Source organism: Clarias gariepinus, chromosome 10 (assembly GCF_024256425.1).
Source record: "Clarias gariepinus isolate MV-2021 ecotype Netherlands chromosome 10, CGAR_prim_01v2, whole genome shotgun sequence".
Classification (NCBI taxonomy): Eukaryota; Metazoa; Chordata; class Actinopteri; order Siluriformes; family Clariidae; genus Clarias; species Clarias gariepinus.
The window spans coordinates 4,760,202-4,786,142 of NC_071109.1; the positions used below are offsets into that span (position 1 = coordinate 4,760,202).

At 42.1% G+C, this 25,941-nt stretch overlaps 1 protein-coding gene and 1 pseudogene across 1 annotated transcript; both read left to right on the forward strand.

Moving 5' to 3' along the window:
- Positions 1–2,730: 2,730 nt before the first annotated feature.
- LOC128532179 (uncharacterized) lies at positions 2,731–6,383 on the forward strand. Its single transcript, XM_053506410.1, has 5 exons — positions 2,731–2,803; positions 3,076–3,420; positions 3,598–3,933; positions 4,267–6,213; positions 6,293–6,383. The coding sequence occupies exons 1-4, from the start codon at positions 2,731–2,733 to the stop codon at positions 4,395–4,397; spliced, it is 885 nt and encodes a 294-aa protein (XP_053362385.1). The 3' UTR covers positions 4,398–6,213; positions 6,293–6,383.
- Positions 6,384–8,994: 2,611 nt separating this feature from the next.
- Positions 8,995–25,482, forward strand: LOC128531807 (uncharacterized; annotated as a pseudogene).
- Positions 25,483–25,941: the final 459 nt, after the last annotated feature.

Below are 25,941 nucleotides of genomic sequence, written 5' to 3' on the forward strand. Positions count from 1 at the left end.
TCTCCTCACGTCATGCTCGGTGATGATGAACGCGCTTCCGGTGCTGGCAGTGACTTCCTGTCTGCAGCCGTTAGTGCCGCTAGCATTAGCATCGCTAGCGTCTTTAGCTGCAGCCTCGAAGCGAGCATAGAAAGTGTTCAACTCGTCTGCCAGAGACACGTCTGCGTTTATCATACCGGATGTTGGTGCTTTATAATCCGTTATTGTTCTTAATCCCTGCCACAGGCTCCTAGAGTCAATCTGTTGGAGTTGTGACTCTAGTTTCCTCCCGTAGCGCTGCTTCGCCTCTTTCACCGCCTTCCAGACGCTGTATGACGCAGCCTTGTACGGTTCCATGTCCCCCGACGCGAGTCCCGTGTTGTAGGCAGCGGTGCGAGATTTTAGAGCGTCGCGGATGGTTTTATCCACCCACGGCTTCTGGTTGGGAAACGTTTTAATAGTATTTTTTTCTACGGTATCGTCCGCTAGTTTCCCGATGAATCCCACAACCGCTTCCGTAAACACGCTGACGTCATCGTCGGAGCTGTTTCTGAACATGTCCCACTCTGCGTCATCGAGTGCATCCTGTAACGCGGCCACCGATTGGTCCGTCCAGCGCGCGACCTCCCTCTGAACCGGAACTTCCTGTTTCAGCCTTTGTTTGTATTTTGGCATGAGGAAGATGGCGGCGTGGTCGGATTTACCAAACGGTGGGCAAGATTGTGCCTTGTAGCCGTCCTTGACTGTAGTGTAACAGTGGTCCAGTGTCCTTTCGCCCCTGGTGGAGCAGGTGATGTGCTGATAAAAGTTCGGCGCTGCGCGTTTGAGGTTGGCACTATTAAAGTCCCCCGCCACAATAAGCGCAGCGTCCCGGTGTTGTGTTTGTTGCTGTGTGAGTGCCTCATGCAGCTCGCATAAGGCAGTGTCCGTGTCCGCTTGTGGTGGAATATAAACGGCGCTGATTATGACCGATGTAAACTCCCGAGGAAGGTAAAAAGGACGACACATAATGGACAGTAGTTCCAGATTTGGTGTGCAGGAGCTTGTGAGAGGAACAACACTCGCGCTGTTGCACCAGCTGCTGTTCACCATTAAACACACGCCGCCTCCTCTTGACTTCCCCGAGTCCCGCGTCCTGTCCATGCGGTGAACCGAGAAGAACTCGGCCGGCTGGATGGCGTGGTCCGGCACCGCTGGGTTCAGCCATGTCTCAGTGAAGCAGAGGAGATTGCAGTCCCGAATGTCTCTCTGGAACTTTATCCTGGCCCTGAGGTCATCGAGCTTGTTCTCCAGTGACTGGACGTTGGCGAGCAGGATGCTAGGCAGAGGTGTGCGATGTGCACGGGCTCTCAGCCTGTTCCTGACGCCGGCTCGTTTCCCTCGGGGCCGCCGCTTCGCGTCGCGTCCTTTGTTGTTCCTCAGGATCTCACTCGGCCAGCTCGGATCCGGAGTTAAAAACGTCGAATTGTGAGTACATTGTATACCAATAGAAACAAGAGTGTCTCTATCATAACTAATGTACCCCATGGTGGTAATTTTGCCGGTTTTAAAACGCTGTAAACTAACTTAAAGAACAAAAACAAAGAAAAGGTGGTCGGAGCAGTCGCGACGGTAGCCGACCTCACCGGCGCCATCATGCTTACCTATGGCTGAATATGAATGCCAGGCTGAATATGAATGCTAGCCAGCTATACCAGGCTGAATATGAATGCTAGCCACACTTTTTAGATATTTATTTATATTTATAGATAGGAAAAGTGTAAGATATATGAACTCTTTTGCAAGGCTCTGTACTTAAACTAACTTTCTGTCACTAACTTTTGTGCCTACGATCACATCACTGCAGTGCTATACCCAGCATATCACATGATATTGCTTAATTAACTTTAAGACCTGACTGTTAATTTTCACTTACTGCATTATATATCCCACCCCTCGATATTTTCACATGAGGTTAAATGAAATGCATATCTCATTCTCATTTTAGTAAATAATCAATTTCAAAATTATCTTCAGTGGTCAGTGAAGCTGAACACAAATACATATTAATAGGATGTGATTTAATCAGGTATGTTATAATTGCTATTGTCATTGCTGCCCTTTTTAGGGCCCAAGCACTATGAAAACAGCTCTATAATGTCATAGTGTGTAAAAGGCCTTTGCTCCCACCCCAAACCCTTCAACAGAACTTCAGGATTAAAAACACTTGATCTTAGTCAGAATGTTTATTGTATTAAGTAGAATGAATTGCAATTATGAATATAATTACTTTGATAGTACAACTGTCTATAAAAAATGTATATTATAGTAAAAAACAGAAAAATAGGTAAAAAAAAATTGGATAGAATTTGGATTTAAACAGTTCACACTATTCACAACGCTGCCAGTTGTTTTTATTTTTGTTCGTTTTTTTTAAGGGGTGGGGTCAAAGCATTTCTTTTTTTAATTTTTTTGTTGCAATTTTAGATGACAAATTTGGTCAGAGCATAAATTTTTTTAACACACACATAAAGGATGAAAAAAAATATCATTTTCTAATTTTTTTTTTTTGGAATATTATTTTTAAAAAGTTACAGTTATTTTTTTGCAAAGTTTAGAAAAGTGAAATGAAGGGCCACAGTCAGTTATTTACTGATGTTATCTTTCTAGTCTAGATCGTGTGTGGAAAATCCTGTGGTTTCACGTCATAACCCTTATGCACAAAGTGAGATGTGGCCAGTTTGACCATCTGACAGTGTAGTAAGAGGAGGCATGCTGCACACACTCCTCAGACAGAAGATGCTCACACTGATGTGGATTATAGCAATGCTTTTTGATAAAACTGGTAAGTGTAAATGGATTTGTAGTTTTCCAATCACATAAATGTTGCTGTAATAAGGATGAGGATTAAAAATTATCTGTTAGAAAAGTTAATCTGAGCTGCAAATTTAATACCTTATTATTTATTGCTGGGAAAAAAAAATTAAACACTGCTGGGACATATTTCTCAAAAATTGGTATCAGGGGCATATAAAAAAATATGTTAAATGTTATTATTACCCTAAAAGTAATTCTATATGTATCATGGGTCATGTTTTCTGCTTTCACTCTTAACAGTAGATTCTACACAGACAAAGGGTGTATATCAGCCAAAATCGATGATCACTGCTGGTGTTGGTGATAGCGTGACTCTGCACTGCCTTCGACTAGGAGAGGACAACACTGAAGCCATTGTTTGGTACAAGCAAAAAATGGGACACGGGCTTCGTGTGATGGTCACAGTTCAAAAGGACTCCACTTATGAAGATGAGTTTAAGTCACCAAGATACAGCATTGAGAAAAACAAAATGAGCTGCCATTTAAAAATCACTAACGTGCAACTATCTGACGAAGCCATGTATCACTGTGGATATCGAGATTTTTTAACAAGGTTTGGAAATGGAACATTTCTAGCAGTGACAGGTGAGGATTTTATATGCGGTTATGTTTTTGTTTTTAATGAGCTTATTATTTTTTTAATTTTTTATTGTGTTTTAGGTGCATATTCTATTTTTCTTTGTATTCCATACATAATATCATCTGTCATTGAAAAACAGTTACTGTAAGTAACTCGTCCACTGTCTATATTACACTGTACAGGTGATGAAGATGTAAAAGTGTCAGTATCACAGAGAGGCGGGTTGGACTCGGTTCCTGCAGGAGCGTCAGTGACTCTGCAGTGCTCGGTTCTCTCTGAGAGCAGAGCAGCAGAACTCCAAGTGCTCTGGTTCAGAGCTGCTCCACCACAATCCCATCCTCAAATCATTTACACTCATCACAACAGCAGCCATCAGTGTGTGAGCGGCTCTTCTACACACACCTGTGTGTACAACTTCTCCAAGAACATCCTCAGCCTCAGTGATACTGGGACTTACTACTGCGCTGTGGCCGCGTGTGGGAAGATCATTTTTGGGAACGGGACACGAGTACAACTGGGTAAGAAATAAAATATTTTGTTAAAGAAGTAGCATTTCTTTGTTTTTTACTATTTACTTGAATCAGGCACTTTATTAAATTTTGGGACGATGATGTCTATTTACAAATATGTATATTTTAAAAAACAAAAACCTACATTTTAGTTAATTACTCCCTCCGACTGAAGAAAAAGTATTGCTGATTGTTTTGATTTATTTGCATTCCAATTCAAAAATAATGCATAGTGTTTGATTAGTGTGTAAATTATGTGATTAGTTGTAAAATTGTACAGTTAAAATTATTATAATGGGCTTTTTAAACAGTATTGATATCATGATATTTTCTGTGTGACAGAGGGATCTGTGGATCCTGTAGTAATCTGCCTTACTGTAGCTTTGGGAGTGTGTGTCATCGTGATCTTTGCATTGATGTTTGTCGTAACCCGTAAAAAAAGAGACAAGGGTAAGTCTATTTATGACAATTAATAAAGTTATTATATTATTGCTGGTGATTATTAGACTGGGTAATTATTATACTAGCTAAAGTATGTGTCATTGTAAAGAGTTTGTAGAAATATTTAAAGCTAAAGATAATCAGCTGATCTTTAATATTATTATTTCAGGTTAAAGCCGACATACATGTCTGTCTGTCATTCTGTACCACAGAACTGTTTGTCAGAACTAACCTTTCGTTGGAGACCGGTGTTGCCTAAAACACCAGTGTTGGCGGAGCATAAACACCGACCTCCTGGGGGTGCCAGGGAGAACACATCATTCTTGAAAGAAATTTTACACGCCACTCCCCGGGGGAGGGCTTCTTCATGGAGAAGACAGTGCGTAGGTCAGACTCCTTTAAGGCCGACAGTCCCGACTCTTGAGCACGGCATGGAAGGAATTTCCTGATGACTTGTTTATATAATTTCACCTTCCGAAACTTAGTGGCGACGCCACTAGTTTACGGCGTCACCAAACAGGCCGGAAGGCGAGATGGGGGCATCAAGGAGTAACGCGCAATTCTTATCCTTGTTGCCCATGAGATTTAGCCACAGGTGTCTCTCCGCAGAATAAAACGGGCGATAGCACAGGCCGTCTGCTTTGTTGCACGACTTTGTGGCTCAGCGTAGTTCCAGGAACGCCCTATCATTAAGCCTTACAAAAACCGCCATGGTGTGCAGTGGAGCACCAGCCTGATCCGCTGCCTGAAAGCTTTTCCCCACCAGGGAAGATGTCGGTCTACGCGGCTTGATAGGGAGTGTGTGCTTTTTTCAGGGAGGATGATGTCCCAGGAGAGAGATAGCCCGCAAGCATCTTTTCTATCTGTGGCATCATCATTTAACCCCGTGCCTTCGCATCAACGATATTCGAATAAATCGGAGTTGATGGCACGAAAAACACGGGATAAATAAAGGTTATTCCGTGAAATAGTTAACTCATTATAAAGGTCAGCAAAAATAAAAGGAGAGAGAGAGAGCGTCGCTAAGGCTTCTCCCCAGGCCACCTCACAGAAACCTGTCGTCTAAATTTTTAAGCGCTTGGGGAAATCCCGCTTCTGCGGCCAGACGATATGCAATCGCTCGATCACATGCATTAGTTACCTGCAGTAACTCCTCCATACCCGTGGAAACGAGAGAAAGGGGGAATTCCGTCTCAGGCGCATCTGCCAGATTGCATTGTTTAACCCCAGGAATGCGCCGCAGCTCACGATTTCTCTTTAGAGAATCTGAGCCGCACGCAAAGCACTCAAAACAAAGGTGTGGAAATCGCGCTCCGAAAGAGATCTATCATGCGGAGGTACAGATCTCCTAACAAACTTCACCATATCGGTGAGATAATACTTTTAAACTCGCTTGCACACACACACGCGAACACAATGCAGTCCTAAAGACAAAAAGATCTGAGGATGTTTCCGGTTTCACTCCTATTTATAACCTGCAGGTGCACTTCATTAGATGACGTCCTCTGACCGAGGTTATATATAGCCAAAATTTTGCCTATTTGATACACACATGCTTCACAACCAGTAGAACAAAAATATGTTCCCAAAGCGTTTTCACACAGCATCGAGTGTAGCTTTTGAAAGGGAACTTTTAGCTGCACTACTGTCGAAAAGATTGTTAAAGGAAATTGATTAACACTTGCTAGACATCAGAAGTAAAAAATAAAACGTGATTGTTGATAAAAAAAAATATGTTCAACTATAAAGGTGCACTGTGAATAATTTGTTTTTGTTTTTTTAAATTACATTCTCTTTTCTATAGTGAGGCTCAAACAAGGTTTTATGGTAGACAAGACCCTCAATCAGGTAAATATATAACAAACTTGTATAAGGACTGTCTTAAAAGAAACTCTACATTCTGATAATTTCATACCCATTTCTACAGGACTGTGACAATATGGAGTTGAATTACGCTGCCTTAAATTTCAGTGAAAGGAGAACCAAAAAAGGAAGAACAAAGAAAAAACAACCTCAAGATATTATATATTCAGATGTGCAACGCTCTACTTCAACTTAAAATTTTTATCTCTTGTCTGATCAGTGTCATTAGTTCTGTTAGTTCTGTTTAGGTTTTATATTTACTGCATAAACTGTGGTCTAAAACACAACCTAAAATAAACATTGACAACATTGTTAAAAAAAAGAATGTATAGAAAATGATGTTTTGTGTTTTCAGTGTTTCTTCGGGCATAGCAATACATACGTACATGGATACATAAAGATACAGTAGTGTGAAAAAGTTAGTACAGTGGAACCTCGGAGTACGAGTAACATGGTTTACTAGTGTTCAGCAAGACAAGCAAAGATTTTTTATAAATTTTGACTTAAAAAAGAGCATCGTCTTGGTTTACGAGTACCATGCATCATGCATGTGCTTCTTGTTTTGACACCGATTGTCACGTCATCACAACTGGGCCAACAGTTTTTCTTTCTCTTGCGCTGCAGAATTGTAGGTAATCGTCTCCCCTGCTGGGTAAACACACACACACACACACACACACACACACACACAACTCTGCAAGCACTAAGATTACGATCATGTATCGTCTCCCCTGCTGGGTCTTAGTGCTTGCAGAGTTTGAGTGTCCGTGTGTGTTTGTTTGTGTGTGTGTGTGTGGTGTGTGTGTGTGTGTGTGTGTCTGTGTAAGGCATAGAGTGTGTGTGTTTGTTTGAGAACGTGAGAGGAGGGGGGCTGTAAAGGCGAGTGTGTGTGTGTATGTGTGTGTGTGTGTGCGCGCTCATTCACTTACACACACACACACACACACACACACGCACACACACACACACACAGCGCCTGCGTGCAGAAATGGACACATTTATCTGTCTGGATTTATTTTTACATTTTTTAAAGGTAAAGTGCAGGTTAATTTGTTTTATTTTTACCTTTATATTTTGTGTTAATTCTTCTTATGTGTTTATTTTTTGGGCTGTAGAAAGAATTTGAGTTTCCATTATTTCCTATAGGAAAATTAAATTTGGTTTACGAGTGTTTTGCAATACGAGCCCACTTCTAGAACAAATTATGCTCATAATCCGAGGTTCCACTGTATTCCTAATGTATAGGGATGTATAGGTATGCGTTTTTGTGTATAAACAAAAAAAAAATCAATGTATTGGGCAAATACGACCTCAGACAAACGACAACATGTAATCTCACTGTGCCATTTTTTATTATGGATGGACGGACAGACAGACAGACAGACAGAGAGATAAATAGATACTTACTTTGTTGGTCCAAAAGGAAATTCTACATTTCAACTAAGCTTTAGCTGTCAAACAGATTTGCCTTTCAAATACTGTGGTTTACAAAATAGATGGACAGACAGATAGACAGAAAATGAACATGCTTGCATTGACATTCTCGGTGAGGTCTGTAGGGTCTGAGATGTAGCTCTTGGGCCTTTTTGTATTTCTTTGTGCATTGCATGGTCTGACCTTGGTGAATGTGCTGACTTCTGGCAAGATTGTCAACTGTCTTGAATGAATAGTGAATAATCATTTACACTGTAAATCGTTGAACTCCAAATTGTTTGGAAATGGTTTTATAACACTTTCAAGTTTGATGTGCAGCAACAATTACTTCTTTTAAGATCATTGCTTACGTCTTTCTGCCAACTGCACTGGGTAATGTATCTATATGTATTTTTTTGCATCTTTGGTGTTCCACAATCATTAATTGAACTAAATGTCAGTCACAGCATGGATAAATGTAGGTTAGTATGGTCTAGAGTGCTAAGGAGAGAATAAATGCCTCCCAAAAACACATTCATAACTAGTCACAGAAGCATTTTAGCAAGAAAACATATTTGATAATGTTATGTTGTCTTGGACTGCACAAAGTTATTGAGTCACATTTTTTTATTTAATTAATCCATCATCCAAAAATGGAACACAGGTAGGTTTGCAATTGGCACAATTGCAAATGTACCAAGACATGGTCATCCACCTAAACTGAATGGCTGGGAAAGTAAAGCCCAGAAATCAGAGAAATAGCCAAGAGGCCGGTGGTAACTCTAAAGGTGCTGCAGAGACCTACAGCACAGGTGAAAGAATCTGTCAACAGGACAACTATTACTTGTGTACTCCACATATATGGCCTTTATAGAAGATTGGCGAGAAGAAAGTATTTGTTAAAAAAAGCCATAAGAACTACCATTTGCAGTTTAAAACAAGCCATGTGGGGAACAAAGCATGGAAGAATGTGTCCTGGTGATATGATTAAACTTTTTGGCCTAATTGCAAAATCACATGCACATTACCCTGAACTCACCATACCCATTGTGAAACATGGTGGTGGCAACATTATGCTGTGGGGATACTTTTCTTTAGCAGAGACAGAGAAGCTGGTCAGAACTGATGGGAAGATGAATGCAGCCAAATGCAGAGCAATTTTAGAAGAAAACCCGTTAGAGTCTGCAAAACACTTGAGACTGGATTGAAGATTCACTTTTCAGCAGGACAACGCCCCTAAAATACAGCTAGAGCTACAATTGAATGGTTTATACAGTATGAAAACATATTCATGTGTTAGAATGGCCGACTCAAAGTCCAGACTTAAATACAGTTGAGAATCAAGATGTCAAGATGGCGCCGGTGAGGTCGGCTGCCGTCGCGACTGCTCCGACCACCTTTTCTTTGTTTTTGTTCTTTAAGTTAGTTTACACCGTTTTAAAACCGGCAAAATTACCACCATGGGGTACATTAGTTATGATAGAGACACTCTTGTTTCTATTGGTATACAATGTACTCACAATTCGACGTTTTTAACTCCGGATCCGAGCTGGCCGAGTGAGATCCTGAGGGACAACAAAGGACGCGACGCGAAGCGGCGGCCCCGAGGGAAACGAGCCGGCGTCAGGAACAGGCTGAGAGCCCGTGCACACCGCACACCTCTGCCTAGCATCCTGCTCGCCAACGTCCAGTCACTGGAAAACAAGCTCGATGACCTCAGGGCCAGGGTTAAGTTCCAGAGAGACATTCGGGACTGCAATCTCCTCTGCTTCACCGAGACATGGCTGAACCCAGCGGTGCCGGACCACGCCATCCAGCCGGCCGAGTTCTTCTCGGTTCACCGCATGGACAGGACGCGGGACTCGGGGAAGTCAAGGGGAGGCGGCGTGTGTTTAATGGCGAACAGCACCTGGCCAGCACTGCCAGCGCGAGTGTTGTTCCTCTCACACGCTCCTGCACACCCAACCTGGAACTACTGTCCATCATGTGTCGTCCTTTTTACCTTCCTCGGGAGTTTACATCGGTCATAATCAGCGCCGTTTATATTCCACCACAAGCGGACACGGACACTGCCTTATGCGAGCTGCATGAGGCACTCACACAACAACAAACACAACACCGGGACGCTGCGCTTATTGTGCCGGGGGACTTTAATAGTGCCAACCTCAAACGTGCAGCGCCGAACTTTTATCAGCACATCACCTGCCCCACCAGGGGCGAAAGGACACTGGACCACTGCTATACAACAGTCAAGGACGGCTACAAGGCACAATCTTGTCCACCGTTTGGTAAATCCGACCACGCCGCCATCTTCCTCATGCCAAAATACAAACAAAGGCTGAAACAGGAAGTTCCGGTTCAGAGGGAGGTCGCGTGCTGGACGGACCAATCGGTGGCCGCGTTACAGGACGCACTTGATGACGCAGACTGGGACATGTTCAGAAACAGCTCCGATGGTGACGTCAGCGTGTTTACGGAAGCGGTTGTGGGATTCATCGGGAAACTAGCGGACGATACCGTTGAAAAAAAGACTATTAAAACGTTTCCCAACCAGAAGCCGTGGGTGGATAAAACCATCCGCGACGCTCTGAGATCTCGCACCGCTGCCTACAACACGGGACTCGCGTCGGGGGACATGGAACCATACAAGGCTGCGTCATACAGCGTCCGGAAGGCGGTGAAAGAGGCGAAGCAGCGCTACGGGAGAAAACTAGAGTCACAACTCCAACAGAGTGACTCTAGGAGCCTGTGGCAGGGATTAAGAACAATAACGGATTATAAAGCACCAACATCCGGTATGATAAACGCAGACGTGTCTCTGGAAGATGAGCTGAACACTTTCTATGCTCGCTTCGAGGCTGCAGCTAAAGACGCTAGCGATGCTAATGTTAGCGGCGCTCACGGCTGCAGACAGGAAGTCACTGCCAGCACCGGAAGCGCGTTCATCATCACCGAGCATGACGTTAGGAGAGCCTTCAAGAGAGTGAACACCAGGAAAGCAGCAGGACCAGACGGCCTCTCAGGTCGTATTCTCAGAGCCTGCGCAGACCAGCTAGCACCTGTGTTCACTGAGATATTCAACATCTCTTTATCTCAGTCGGTGATCCCCACATGCTTTAAAGAGTCCATTATTGTTCCTGTCCCAAAGAAACCTCATCCTGCTTCCCTCAATGATTATCGCCCTGTAGCCCTCACTTCAGTAGTGATGAAGTGCTTTGAACGCCTGGTCAGAGACTTCATCATCTCTTCACTACCAGACACACTAGACCCACTACAGTTCGCTTATCGTACAAACCGTTCCACGGACGATGCAATCTCTCATCTCCTCCATACATCTCTCACTCACCTGGACACTCGGAGGGGGAATTATGTGAAAATGCTCTTCATCGACTACAGTTCTGCATTTAATACCATAATTCCCTCCACACTTACCACCAAGCTGGAGCACCTGGGACTCAGCTCATCAATGTGTCAGTGGATCTCCAATTTTCTGACTGGCAGACCACAGGCAGTAAGAATGGACGGACATGTCTCAGCCTCCCTCACTCTCAGCACTGGAGCCCCCCAGGGTTGTGTTCTGAGCCCCCTGCTGTACTCTCTGTACACCCACGACTGCGTGGCCACTACCAGCTCCACCACCATCATCAAGTTCGCTGACGACACTGTTGTGGTGGGCCTGATCACGAACAACGATGAGACGGCCTACCTAGAGGAGGTTGGAAATCTGGAGAACTGGTGCCAGAGAAACAATCTCCTCCTGAACGTCAGTAAGACAAAGGAGCTGATAGTGGACTTTAGTACAAAGCAGGTGAGGAACTACCAGACCCCAGTCATCAACAGGAGCCCAGTGGAGAGAGTGGACAGCTTCAGATACCTCGGTGTTCACATCACGCAGGACCTGGCATGGTCCTGTCACATCAACACCGTGGTAAAAAAGGCCCAGCAGCGTCTCTACCACCTTAGACGCTTGAGAGACTTTAGACTGCCCTCCAAGGTGCTCAGGAATTTCTACTCCTGCACCATAGAGAGCATCCTGACGGGAAATATCACGACCTGGTTCGGGAACAGCACCATGCAGGACAGACGAGCTCTACAGAGGGTGGTGCGATCAGCTGAGCGCATCATCCGCATTGAGCTCCCTGACCTGCACTCAATCTACAGCAAGCGGTGCTTGACCAAGGCCAGGAAGGTCGTGAAGGACCTCAGCCACCCCAATAACGGACTGTTTACTCTGTTGCGGTCTGGGAAGCGATTCCGCTCCTTGAAGGCCAACACAGAGAGACTGAGGAGGAGCTTCTTCCCGCAGGCGATAAGGTCTCTCAACCACAACCACACCACTATGCAGAACTAACAATCTTTTCATCTTTTTCATAATTGATCAAATCTATCAATCTTCTTACATCCACGAACGCTATGGACGATTACATGCTCACCTTCCTTCATATATACACTACATGTCGTACTTTTTCATCCTGGACCATTGCACAATGACACTTTAATAACTTTGCACACCTTCCTTCACAACTACACTACATTTTACAGTTTTACGTTTACATCCTGGACCAGTGCACAAAGACTCTTTAATAACCTCTGCACAAAGTCACTTTCTTCTATGCATATTTGCACACACAGCACAGTATATTTCAATTTGTACAGTAGATTTCTATTTTTGCACATCATATTTCTATTTTTATTTTTAGTTCTATTTTTCCTAGTTTAATTTAATTTTTTATTTAATTTCTATAGGATTTCTTTTATTCATATTTATTTCTTATTTGTAAACTTTAATTCTCTTCTAGGGTCAATGGCAGTGGTATAACGCATTTCACTACATTTCGTACTGTGTATGTTTGTGTATGTGACAAATAAAATTTGAATTTGAATTTGAATTTGAATCTGTGGCAATTGCTATTCACAGGAGCTTTCAATTTAATCTGTCTTAGCTTGACCTATTTTGCAAAGGGCAATGGGCAAACATTACACTTTCTAAATGTGCAAAGCTGGTAGACACATAGTGTACTGTACTCCAAACGACTTGCACCTGTAATTGCAACAAAAGGTGGTTGAATCAGGCTGAATATGAATGCTAGCCACACTTTTTAGATATTTATTTATATTTATAGATAGGGAAAGTGTAAGATATATGAACTCTTTTGCAAGGCACTGTACTTAAACCAACTTTCTGTCACTAACTTTTGTGCCTACGATCACATCACTGCAGTGCTATACCCAGCATATCACATGATATTGCTTAATCAACTTTAAGACCTGACTGTTAATTTTCACTTGCTGCATTATATATCCCACCCCTTGATAGGTTCACATGAGGTTAAATGAAATGCATATCTCATTCTCATTTTAGTAAATAATCAATTTCAAAATTAACTTCAGTGGTCAGTGAAGCTGAACACAAATACATATTAATAGGATGTGATTTAATCAGGTATGTTATAATTGCTATTGTCAGGGCCCAAGCACTATGAAAACAGCTCTATAATGTCATAGTGTGTAAAAGGCCTTTGCTCCCACCCCAAACCCTTCAACAGAACTTCAGGATTAAAAACACTTGATCTTAGTCAGAATGTTTATTGTATTAAGTAGAATGAATTGCAATTATGAATATAATTACTTTGATAGTACAACTGTCTATAAAAAATGTATATTATAGTAAAAAACAGAAAAATAGGTAAAAAAAAAAATTGGGTAGAATTTGGATTTAAACAGTTCACACTATTCACAACGCTGCCAGTTGTTTTTATTTTTGTTCGTTTTTTTTAGGGGGGTGGGGTCAAAGCATTTCTTTTTTTAATTTTTTTGTTGCAATTTTAGATGACAAATTTGGTCAGAGCATAAATTTTTTTAACACACACATAAAGGATGAAAAAAAAATATCATTTTCAAAATTTTTTTTTTAATATTATTTTTAAAAAGTTACAGTTATTTTTTTGCAAAGTTTAGAAAAGTGAAATGAAGGGCCACAGTCAGTTATTTACTGATGTTATCTTTCTAGTCTAGATCGTGTGTGGAAAATCCTGTGGTTTCACGTCATAACCCTTGTGCACAAAGTGGGATGTGGCCAGTTTGACCATCTGACAGTGTAGTAAGAGGAGGCCTGCTGCACACACACCTCAGACTGAAGATGCTCACACTGTTGTGGATTATAGCAATGCTTTTTGATAAAACTGGTAAGTTTAAATGGATTTTTAGTTTTCCAATCACATAAATGTTGCTGTAATAAGGATGAGGATTAAAAATTATCTGTTAGAAAAGTTAATCTGAGCTGCAAATTTAATACCTTATTATTTATTGCTGGGGAAAAAAAAATAAAACACTGCTGGGACATATTTCTCAAAAATTGGTATCAGGGGCATATTAAAAAATATGTTAAATGTTATTATTACCCTAAAAGTAATTCTATATGTATTATGGGTCATGTTTTCTGCTTTCACTCCTAACAGTAGATTCAACACAGACAAAGGGTGTATATCAGCCAAAATCGATGATCACTGCTGGTGTTGGTGAAAATGTGACTCTGCACTGCCTTCGACTAGGAGAGGACAACACTGAAGCCATTGTTTGGTACAAACAAAAAATGGGACACGGGCTTCGTGTGATGGTCACAGTTCAAAAGGACTCCACTTATGAAGATGAGTTTAAGTCACCAAGATACAGCATTGAGAAAAACAAAATGAGCTGCCATTTAAAAATCACTAACGTGCAACTATCTGACGAAGCCATGTATCACTGTGGATATCGAGATTTTTTAACAAGGTTTGGAAATGGAACATTTCTAGCAGTGACAGGTGAGGATTTTATATGCAGTTATGTTTTTGTTTTTAATGAGCTTATTATTTTTTACATTTTTTATTGTGTTTTAGGTGCATATTCTATTTTTCTTTGTATTCCATACATAATATCATCTGTCATTGAAAAACAGTTACTGTAAGTAACTCGTCCACTCTTTATATTACACTGAACAGGTGATGAAGATGTAAAAGTGTCAGTATCACAGAGCGGCGGGTTGGACTCGGTTCCTGCAGGAGCGTCCGTGACTCTGCAGTGCTCGGTTCTCTCTGAGAGCAGAGCAGCAGAACTCCAAGTGCTCTGGTTCAGAGCTGCTCCACCACAATCCCATCCTCAAATCATTTACACTCATCACAACAGCAGCCATCAGCGTGAGAGCGGCTCTTCTACCCCCACCTGTGTGTACAACTTCTCCAAGAACATCCTCAGCCTTAATGATACTGGGACTTACTACTGCGCTGTGGCCGCGTGTGGGAAGATCATTTTTGGCAACGGAACACGAGTACAACTGGGTAAGAAATACAATATTTTGTTAAAAAAGTAGCATTTTTTTGTTTTTTACTATTTACTTGAATCAGGCCCTTTATTAAATTTTGGGACGATGATGTCTAATTACAAATATTTATATTTTAAAAAACAAAAACCTACATCTCAGTTCACTACTCCCTCCGACTGAAGAAAAAGTATTGCTTTGGTATTTTAATTGTTTTGATTTATTTGCATTCCAATTCAAAAATAATGCATAGTATTTGATTAGTGTGTAAATTATGTGATTAGTTGTAAAATTGTACAGTTAAAATTATTATAATGGGCTTTTATAAACAGTATTGATATCATGATATTTTCTGTGTGACAGAGGGATCTGTGGATCCTGTAGTAATCTGCCTTACTGTAGCTTTGGGAGTGTGTGTCATCGTGATCTTTGCATTGATGTTTGTCGTAACCCGTAAAGAAAGAGACAAGGGTAAGTCTATTTATGACAATTATTAAAGTTATTATATTATTGCTGGTGATTATTAGACTGGGTAATTATTATACTAGATAAAGTATGTGTCATTGTAAAGAGTTTGTAGAAATATTTAAAAGCTAAAAATAATCAGCTGATCTTTAATATTATTATTTCAGGTTAAAGCCGACATGCATGTCTGTCTGTCATTCTGTACCACAAAACTGTTTGTCAAACTTATTAATATAAAGAATTTACATTCTGTAAGGTTTAGTATCTGACGCCTTGTTTACACTAGTTTTTTCGTTGTCAGACAAATACACTCCCTGTTCGGTAATCGGAGAAAGAATCACACATGAGAAATCGAAAAAGTACAGTAGATCGGATAAAGATGAAGTTTTGTCTTAAAATGACTCCAAAGTGTTAAAATTCACTTATACCATTTCAGCATTGTTATTTTAGCCAAAGTGAAAATATGACCTAATCCCAGAAAAAAAATTCACTTTATCTTTTCTAATTAATATCTATTGGTGCAGATGTTTGTTTACATTAAGCAAGTAGCACATTAGTATCTTATTTTAAAGTAGATTATTAAATCCGACACATAACTGTTCACATCACTTTTACTAAACATTTTGATTTCACTTATGGCTGGACAGACATACAGACAAACATACAGAAGTTTTGGGTCCTCCACTGTATGAAATGTAACGCTATCATTGAAAGAGTGAGTACAGACAAACGTACAGAGACAATCTTTTTAATTTATATAAATAATAAAATTATATACTTAATTGTACTTATATATATATATTTTAAAGCGATTATGTAGGGCGCGAGTCTGTGCCAGGGTGGCATTATATCACAGAACATGGGCTCTCAGATTGGGTATTTTACACGTCCTTACCTCGGAATGCTGCAGATAACAACACTTGTTTTAATGCTTTACATTACTGCTTTTTATTACACTCTAAAAAGAAATGTTTAGACTTAACAAAAAAAATTAACGCAACGTTTTGCATTAGTCTTTTTGAGTTATGACAACTTCATTTGAAATTATTTAGAACCAACAAGCTTCTTTGCATTGGGGGAATTAGCTTTTCCTCTTCAAAGTCAAAGATTATTTTAATTACCCCTTACTTACTAACTGTTAGACAAAAGGCAAGTTTTTAAGTTGATAACTCGTATAAATTATGTTGCTCCAAATGGCTTTACCATATTGTTTTAAAGCAATTTGTAATGTAGGGTTTTTTGGTTTTTGTTAATGTAGTAGATATAAAAAAAAAGACATTAGTTCAACCATTATTTTTGTGCAATTAGCTTTTATTTTCAACTGCAGTTGAGTATGTGAACAAATTATATATAAATCTTGCACAAAATGCAAATAAAAAACTCAAAATTCAAAAGTCCTCATTAAGAATAACTAAGCATAATAAATTATGCTATCACAACAAAGTTAGGCAAATCACTATAAATATATCAGTCAAAAGCCAAGTAGCATGTCATAGAACATTCCAAGAGACTAAGCTCTGAAGGACACCAGTCATTTCCAATGAGAGAGATAAATTTACAGTTTGCACTCACAACCCATTTTTTAAAACAATATTGACAAACTTAACAACACACTAATCTAATTAGATTGATAATGTCTATTGAATAACTATTGATGGAAAATATTAATTTCAGGTGGACACATACACCTCAGTGATACTGTCAGAATCACAATACCAACATTTTACATAATATTATGAAAAATACCACAAAACCCCAGACAAATATTAAGTTTGAATTGTATTACAAAAGTAACTAAAATACAAGCAAACTAAAATAAAAGAAACACTCTGCTTTTACTTCTTTGCTACTACAATTTGCCTACAGTGGAAGCACACAGCCATCTATGTGAATGAACAAAAGAATTTTAAAAACTGTGGCTGTAACTGAAATTAGTTAACATTATGTAGTTTACAGTCAAATGGTCAAATTAGCAAAACTTGAATAATGTTTTTCCAAACAGCTCTCTTGCTGAGCAGATATCTCAATGAAACAAGTGCAAATTCATTACTTTAGTAGAACTATTAGATGTAAATTTAAGTGTTACTCACCATAAAATTTTGTTTATATTGAGTTTGGTTAGCCTATAAGTCTGTTAACACACAATCTTACCACTGGAACACGTCCAGGCATAGGGGGTAGGATATAACTTAAAAAAATTAACTTATTATGCCAACTTTTTAAAGTTAAGACAACTTAAATTTTGTTTTCAACCCATTAACAATTACATTCGAGTTTAAATTACATGCAAAATTAAGTTAATATAATTACCAGCATTATTATTTGATCACAACTTATAAAAATAAAGTTTGCAACTTAGAAAGTTCATCTTAATCAATTCATTAGAATGTTTAACTTGCATCCATGTATTAAATCAAGTAGTGGTAAAAGGTCCTCTGAGTTAGTTTTTAGAGTGTAGCTGCACTGTTTCAGAGCATGTAAGGCAAACTGGTTTTAAACTTCCCACAGTACATTTTAGAAGTGGGACATGCTGTGTTGAGCTTTTGTGTCTGTTTGTCTAGGATTTTGGCAGTTTGTAGGTGCATTACAGTCATTTCTGTGTGTTTTGCATACTCTGTCTATACATGGTAAACTATCACATTGACTGGCTCTGTAGAGTGACACATATAGCCACGCCCACCTTGAGGACAAAAACCATTAATTTGAAAAAAGAAAAAAAAGCTATGTATCTTGTAACATAATCTGGGACTTACTGTAACTGCTCATGTGACTTCTACTTAACATTTTAATGTAACTTATGGCGTTTTTAATTATGTTACGTTAAATTGTGTACAATTAGTTTTGTGTGACAGACAGTTAGGTTTAACTTCAAGAAAAAACAGATCAAAAGTACTGCCAAAGTTTTTAATTAATTTCTGTAAGTTAGTTTTGCATGATGCGTTGACAAATCTGGCTGGATAGACATACAGACAGACATACAGGTATACAGACAAACAGAAAATGTTTTAGGACTAGTTTCAGGTCCTCCATATTCTGCGAAGATAATATTCTGTTATCAGATTTACTGCATATGCTTTTTATGATATAAACGTAAATATATAATTGAAAGAGTGAGTTCTGCCCAATGTACAGACAAACCTTTTCTATTGTTAGTATACATCCTAATAAAAAAAATGACTGTTAGAGCATCAAAGATTATTGTTTAATAACCACATTTTCTAAAATGTTGTAAAATAAATATATTAAAAAAAATTTTTGTATTTACTGTGAGACAAATTTTTTATCGTAAAAAGTTAGACGTAATTGTTACCACAGAAATATTTACCTAATAGAACTGGTTCATTGATACAGTATAACCCTGTGATTTGAACTTGCACTATTGTTATAGGAAATTAGTTAACACTTCCAGGGCAGCAGAATAAAAAAAAATTGACTGTTGATGAAAAGTATGTTTCACTATAGAGATTAAAAATTACATTCTCTTTTCTATAGTGAGACTCAAGCAAGGTTCTATGATGAAAAAGACCCTCAATCAGGTAAATATAAGCATATGTAAAGACTGCTTTAAAAGATTCACTACAAAGTGTAATAACTCTATATTCTAATAATATTACATTCATTCCCACAGGACTGTGACAACAGGGAGCTGAATTATGCTGCCTTAAATTTTAGTAAAGGAAAAAACAAAAGAGGAAGAACAAAGAAAGAACAACCTCAAGATGTTATATATTCAGATGTGCGACATCCTACTGTAACTTAGATTTGATCTGTAAACTGACACTAGTGTCACTACTTCTGTTATCAGGTTTTCAGTTTTACTGCATACGCTTTTTATAATGTAATATAAATGTTAAGTCTTAAATGATTGAAACATAGAAACACACACAGCACACCAATCAGCCATAATATTATGATCACCCATCTGATATTGAGTAGGTTCTTCCTTCTGCAACCAAAACAGTAACGCTGTGTGTTTCGTCTTTCTGAAGGAACCAGGATTAACCTTTAATTTAACAATTTGTGTTGCTCTTTGATTAGATCGAACTACACAGGTCAGTCTCCATGCTCTCGTTTTCTTGCTTAAAGAACTTCAAGTTCAAATTCAAATTCAAATTCAAATTTTATTTGTCACATACACAAACATACACAGTAAGAAATGTAGTGAAATGCATTATACGACTGCCATTGACCCTAAAAGAGAGTTAAATTTTACAAATAAGAAATAAATATGAATAAAGGAAATACGATAGAAATTAAATTAAAAAATTAAATTAAACTAGGAAAAATAGAACTAAAAATAAAAATAGAAATGTGCTAGGAAAAAAATAGAACTAGAAATAAAAATAGAAATATGATGTACAAAATAGAAATATACTGTGCAAATTGAAATATACTGTACGGTGTGTGCAAATATGCATAGAGCAAAGTGTCTTAGTGCAGAGGTTATTAAAGTGTCTTTGTGTACTAATGTTTGTTCATGGCCGAAATGGTCACTTGCTGCCTAATAATTAGAAAATTTGTGCAACAGTTCAATCCCATGGGATCATGTTCAAAATATACCATAGTACACTACAGTACTAGATAATGTTATAGTCTCATATAGACTGATATCTTGATTTATTCATGTATTTATTTGTGTATTATATGTTTATTTTTACTTTTTGTATATTTCTTTTTTATCTCTGACTCCAATTTAAAAATCCAATGCACTCATACAGTTTGTATACATACAAATCACAAATACAATCTCATAAATCTCATGTAATATGTGTAATATATGACACCCACTTACAACCACCACTGTAAGATATTGTTAGATATTGTAACTGTAGTGATGGCTAGACTACTGGGTCAGAGCAACTCCAAAACTGCAGCTCTTGTGGTAAGTTACCGGTCTGCATTGGTCAGGACCTACTGTACCAAAAGTTTTGGAGTTGCTCTGACCCAGTCCTCTGTCCATCATAATTTGGCCCTTCTCACAGTATTTACATTTTTAATATCTTGTTATAATGGTGGCTGGAAAAGGGTAGGATGTACAGTGGAACCTCGGATTATGAGTAACACGGTTTACGAGTGTTCCGCAAGACGAGCAACGATTTTTAATAATTTTTGACTTGAAAAGCAAGCATTGTCTTAGTTTACGAGCACCGAGTATCATGTTTCACGCATGCGCTTCTTGTTTTGACACCTAGCGTCATGTAATCACAAGTGAGCCAACGTTTTTTTTCTCTTTTGCAGCGGAATTGTAGGTAATCGTCTCTCCTGCTGGGTGAATACACACACACACACACACGCTGTGTGTGTACGTGTGTGTGTGTGTGTTTATTAACGAAGAGACCGTTTTTAAAACCATTTAAAAATTAGCAAGAACCATCACTAGTCACACTCTTGTGAGCTCATACTAACGGAATCACTACTGTAAAGTAAAACAACAACAACAACAACAAAAAAAAAATTCTCAATGCAGTGAATTTCTCTGAGTAAATTAACAATAATTTCTATGAATGAAAAGGTGAAGCTGAAAGTTATGCAAAAAGAAGTAAAAAGCTTTAAAGGTCAATGCTGTGAAATGCTTTAAATGAACAGATTATGCCTTCGGCATGAAGGAAAGTTCCAGTTCTGTAGGCTCTAATGGCTTTAACATTATGGTCAGGGACAGCAAGGCTGGATCCAGCAGCCCACCACATCCCACATCATAAGACATTGGCTTATTAAAGTGGAGATTAATTTTTAAAACTGCTTACTAGTCTAAAAATATAACACAATACAAAAACGTAAAAAAAAAAAGTATATATTGAGTCATACAGTATTTGTAAGACAAAGAAATAAAGAACAATAAGACAAACAACATATACTGTAAAACTGCCTATAAAGACAATATTTTCGGTGTCCAGTAGCACCAGTCTCACAAAGACCCAGGAGGCTTATAAACAGTTTGACAGCAAAATGAGACATTTTGGCAGTATTGTGATTTATTTATTTATTTATTTATTCAAAAAATACAAGACAATACTGTAAGTGTCCGCCACTAGAGGTCACTGTTTTTATTTTGTAGTTTTTGTTGGCCGACTCAGTTTCCCAGCAGGCACCTCGGTCAGGTGATGCGAGTGCAAACCAGTATACCGAGTAAACAAACCACAGTACAACGCTCAGTCATTGAGTTGCCCGATGTTGCCTCGTTTGCGGTCATCTAACTGTGAGTACTCACCTTTTTGGCTTCGCTTTCTTGCTGAGTGTGTATTTATAGGATGCGGGTTAGATTGTGTCTTTCCCTTGCTCCCCAATCGTGAGAGTCCTTAGAATAACTGCGTGATTATCCTGCCTATTCGTGTCACTCCGCGTTTGGGTTTACCAGTCACGCTACACAGGGCTAACCGCTAAAGCTACGTATTCTGGTCATCTCAGGTTAGTTCTTGACAGAATGACTGAGCCTTCCGCGGTGAACCCAGCGGAGTATGCGCGTCTTTGTGATGTGGTGGATCAGCATGCCGCGAGGTGGCGGAGCTCCGGCAGGAGAACGCGGATCTCTGCGCGGCTGTTGCTGACGCGGCGAGGCGGCCCCCCGTCGCGGCGGCCGCAGCGCCGCATCCCCCGCCTCCCCCCCCCTTCAGATGGCTTTCTAGCTTTACCGGATAAATGGGACGGCACGGACGAAAGATGTAATGTGTTCTTGACAGCATTAGATCTGGTGTTTGAGTTCAACGCCACCACGTACTCCACCGATCGGCTTCGCATTGCTCTTCTCGTATCGTTGTTGTCCGGGCAGGCAGCTGAGTGGGCCACGGCAGTGCTTCGAGCAGACACCGATACCGCCCCATCTTACAACGAATTCACCAGCCAGCTCAGACTCACCTTTGAACATCCTGCGGGCGAGGTGGAGACCGACAAAAAGCTTTACCACCTGCGGCAGGGAGGATTGTTCGTGAGTCGCTATACTGCCAAATTCCGCACCCTCGCAGTACAGACAGCCTGGGGAGACGCCGCGCTCCGGACATCCTACTACGAGGGACTGGCTTCACGCATCAAGGATGAACTGGCCGGACGAGAACTCCCCGCCACACTGGAGGGGCTAATCCAGCTCGCCCTCCGCATCGACCAGCGCCAGCCCCGAGGACCCTGCCGCCTGCTCCAGCCTACGCCTACATGTCACCTCGACCATCCACCACCTTTACTCCCGCCATCACTGAACCCGTCGGATCTCCACCTCCTGCCGTGGTTAACACCAGAGCCGGGGAACCCATGCAATTAGGACGCGCCTCCCTGACCGTGGCAGAACGAGAACGCCGGTTCCGAGAGGGTCTGTGCGCCTATTGTGGGTCGGCGGCCCATCACCGGGCGATCTGCCCGCTACGCCCAGGAAACGCGCAGCCCCGGTGAGCAGGGGGAGAGACTCACCGGGCGCCATCCACCTCTCCACCACCACCAACACCACCACTTCGCGTCTCACTGTTCGGGTAAACCTCCAATTTGGCCACAAACGAGTCCGAAGTACCGCGTTCATCGATTCCGGTGCCGCGGGGAACTTCATTGACTCCACTTATGCCAAAGAAATGGGGGTAGGGATCGAGGCGTTATCCCAGCCGCTTCACATCACATCCGTCGACGGTCGGCCCCTTTCATCTAGCCCCATCACTCACCAGACCCAACTTCTCTCTTTCATCGTCAATCAGCATCAACAGCTACAGTTTTTCCTCACACCCATCGCATCACCTCCGGTCATCCTTGGTTATCCCTGGTTACTGCAGCACGACCCTCTCATCTCATGGGCACAGAACCGGATCCTTCAGTGGGGGCCGACCTGCACCGAGCTCTGCCTCCGGGCACCGGCTGGGATATGTTCCAAGGAGTCCGACGTCCCCGACGTCGACACCGACGCCATTCCACCTGAGTATCGAGACCTGGCTGAAGTGTTCTGCAAAAGAAGAGCCACTCACCTACCACCTCATCGCCCATACGACCTGGTGATTGAACTTCAGCCAGGCTCCGTCCCCCCCCGCCGCAGCCATCTCTACTCTCTATCGACCACAGAGACACAGGCTATGGAGGAGTACGTCGCCGAAACGCCCTGCGCCACGGTACCATCCGGCCCTCCTCCTCACCAGCCGCCGCGGGGTTTTTCTTCGTGAAGAAGAAAGGGGGCGAACTTCGCCCATGTGTCGACTATCGGGGGCTAAACAAGATCACAATAAAGAACCGACACCCGCTGCCCCTCACCAACTCTGCCCTGGACGCCCTCTCTGGTGCCACCATTTTCACGAAGTTGGACCTCCGGAGCGCCTACAACTTGGTGCGTATCAGAGAGGGCGATGAGTGGAAGACGGCGTTCATCACACCCACTGGACACTACGAGAGCCTGGTCATACCCTTTGGACTCTGCAACGCACCCTCGGCCTTCCAACAATTTATCAATGACGTCCTCAGAGACATGCTGGGCCGATGGGTGTTCGTCTACCTAGACGATATCCTCATTTATTCCCATAACCTCAAGGAGCACATCCAACATGTTCGGGTGGTTCTTAAGAGATTGCTCGCTCACCAACTGTACTGTAAGCTGGAAAAATGTGCTTTCCACGAGCACTCCACCACGTTCCTGGGTTTTGTCATCTCGCCCCAGGGTGTGGCCATGGATCCACAGAAGCTCGAAGCGGTGCGTCACTGGCCCCTACCCAGGACCCTTAAACAGCTTCAACGTTTTCTGGGGTTTGCGAACTTCTATCGTCGCTTTATCCGGGGCTACAGTACAGTTGCAGCACCATTAACTGCCTTGACCAGGCCCTCGCTTCACCCGTTTCGCCTTACACCTGCTGCCATCTCCGCCTTTCAAGATCTGTGTCATCGTTTCACCACCGCTCCCATCCTTCTCCACCCAGACGCCAACCAACCTTTCGTTGTAGAGGTGGACGCGTCGGATGTGGGCGCCGGCGCCGTTCTCTCTCAACGAGGTCCAGACCAGAAACTGCACCCGTGTGGTTTCTTCTCCAAAAAATTCAACCCCACTCAGCAGCGATATGGGGTAGGGGCCCGCGAACTGCTGGGCATAAAGTGGGCCTTGGAGGAATGGCGTCACTGGCTCCAGAGCGCCAGTGAGCCGTCCATCGTCTGGACCGACCATCAGAACCTCATCACCATCAGGAACTTAAGACAAGTGAATCCACGACAGGCACAGTGGGCTCTTTTTTTCGAACAGTACGACTTCCACCTGTCGTACCGCCCGGGGTCCAAGAACACCAAGGCCGACGCACTTTCAAGACAACACGACGAAGACCTTCCCCGGGCGGATCCCGTGCCTGTCATCCCCTCTTCCCGGATCATCGCATCTCTTCACTGGAACTTGGAGACAAGGGTCCGCCAGGCACAGGCTGCAGAGGCCGGACCGGCAGGCGTGCCGCCTGGACGATTTTACGTACCCCAGAACGTGAGATCAGACGTCCTCCAATGGGGCCACTCCTCCGCGGTCGCCGGACACCAGGCGACAAGAAGGACCCTCTCGTTCATCCGACGGGCGTTCTGGTGGCCATCAATGAAAAGGGACATCATCGAGTTCGTCCAGGCGTGCCCGGTGTGCGCCAGGGCCAAGGACACCAATCAGCCACCCCCGGAAGAGCTCCAACCACTTCCTGTTCCTCGGCGGCCCTGGATGCACATCGCCCTAAACTTCATCACGGGCCTGCCAGTTTCCGAAGGGAAAAACACTATCCTCACCGTTGTTGACGGTTCTCCAAGGCTGTGCACCTGGTGGCCCTCACCGGACTCCCATCAGCCAAAACCACCGCTGAACTAATACTGGAACATGCAGTCCGCCTGCATGGGTTCCCCAAAGACATCGTCTCGGACAGGGGGCCCCAGTTCACCGCCCGGTTCTGGAAGGCCTTCTGCCGTCTGATCAATTCCACCAGTAGTCTGTCATCCGGATACCATCCTCAAACTAATGGTCAGACGCAACGGACCAACCAACAACTGGAGCGCTACCTAAGGTGTTTTGTGGCCGACCGCCAGCGCTCCTGGGCCCGCTACCTCACATGGGCAGAACTTTCCCACAACCTGCACGTCTCATCAGCCACCAACCTAAGCCCATTTGAGGTATGCTATGGTTTCCAACCTCCGATGTTTGCCCATCAAGAACCGGAGGTCGACGTACCATCGGCCCAACAGTTGGTCCGTAGGTGTCAACGGCTCTGGAACCAAGCCAACCTCGCTATCCAGAAGGCCAATCAATAATACACCACTCAACACCGCCGTTGACACCCTCCGGGACGTTTGTACAGAGTAGGTGACAAGGTATGGTTATCCACAAAGAACCTCCACCTTCACACCGAATCCAAGAAACTCTCACCTCGCTTCATAGGACCATACCGCATCACCCTAAGGATAAACCCTGTCACCTACCGGCTCCAGCTGCCTGCGGCGCTCCGGATCCACCCGGTTTTCCACACATCTCAACTCAAACCCTTCATCATTTCTCCTATTGATTCCACCCACCCCCCCTGCTCCTCCTCCCCGCATCATTGACGGTGGTCCCGCCTACACCGTGCGTCGGA

What these genes read in the sequence shown, in the direction of transcription:
- LOC128532179 (XM_053506410.1), top strand. Translation starts at nt 2,731, where the DNA reads ATGCTGCACACACTCCTCAGACAGAAGATGCTCACACTGATGTGGATT. An exon ending in AATGCTTTTTGATAAAACTG is followed by an intron (nt 2,804 to 3,075) that starts GTAAGTGTAAAT and finishes CACTCTTAACAG; the next exon opens with TAGATTCTACACAGACAAAG. An exon ending in AACATTTCTAGCAGTGACAG is followed by an intron (nt 3,421 to 3,597) that starts GTGAGGATTTTA and finishes TACACTGTACAG; the next exon opens with GTGATGAAGATGTAAAAGTG.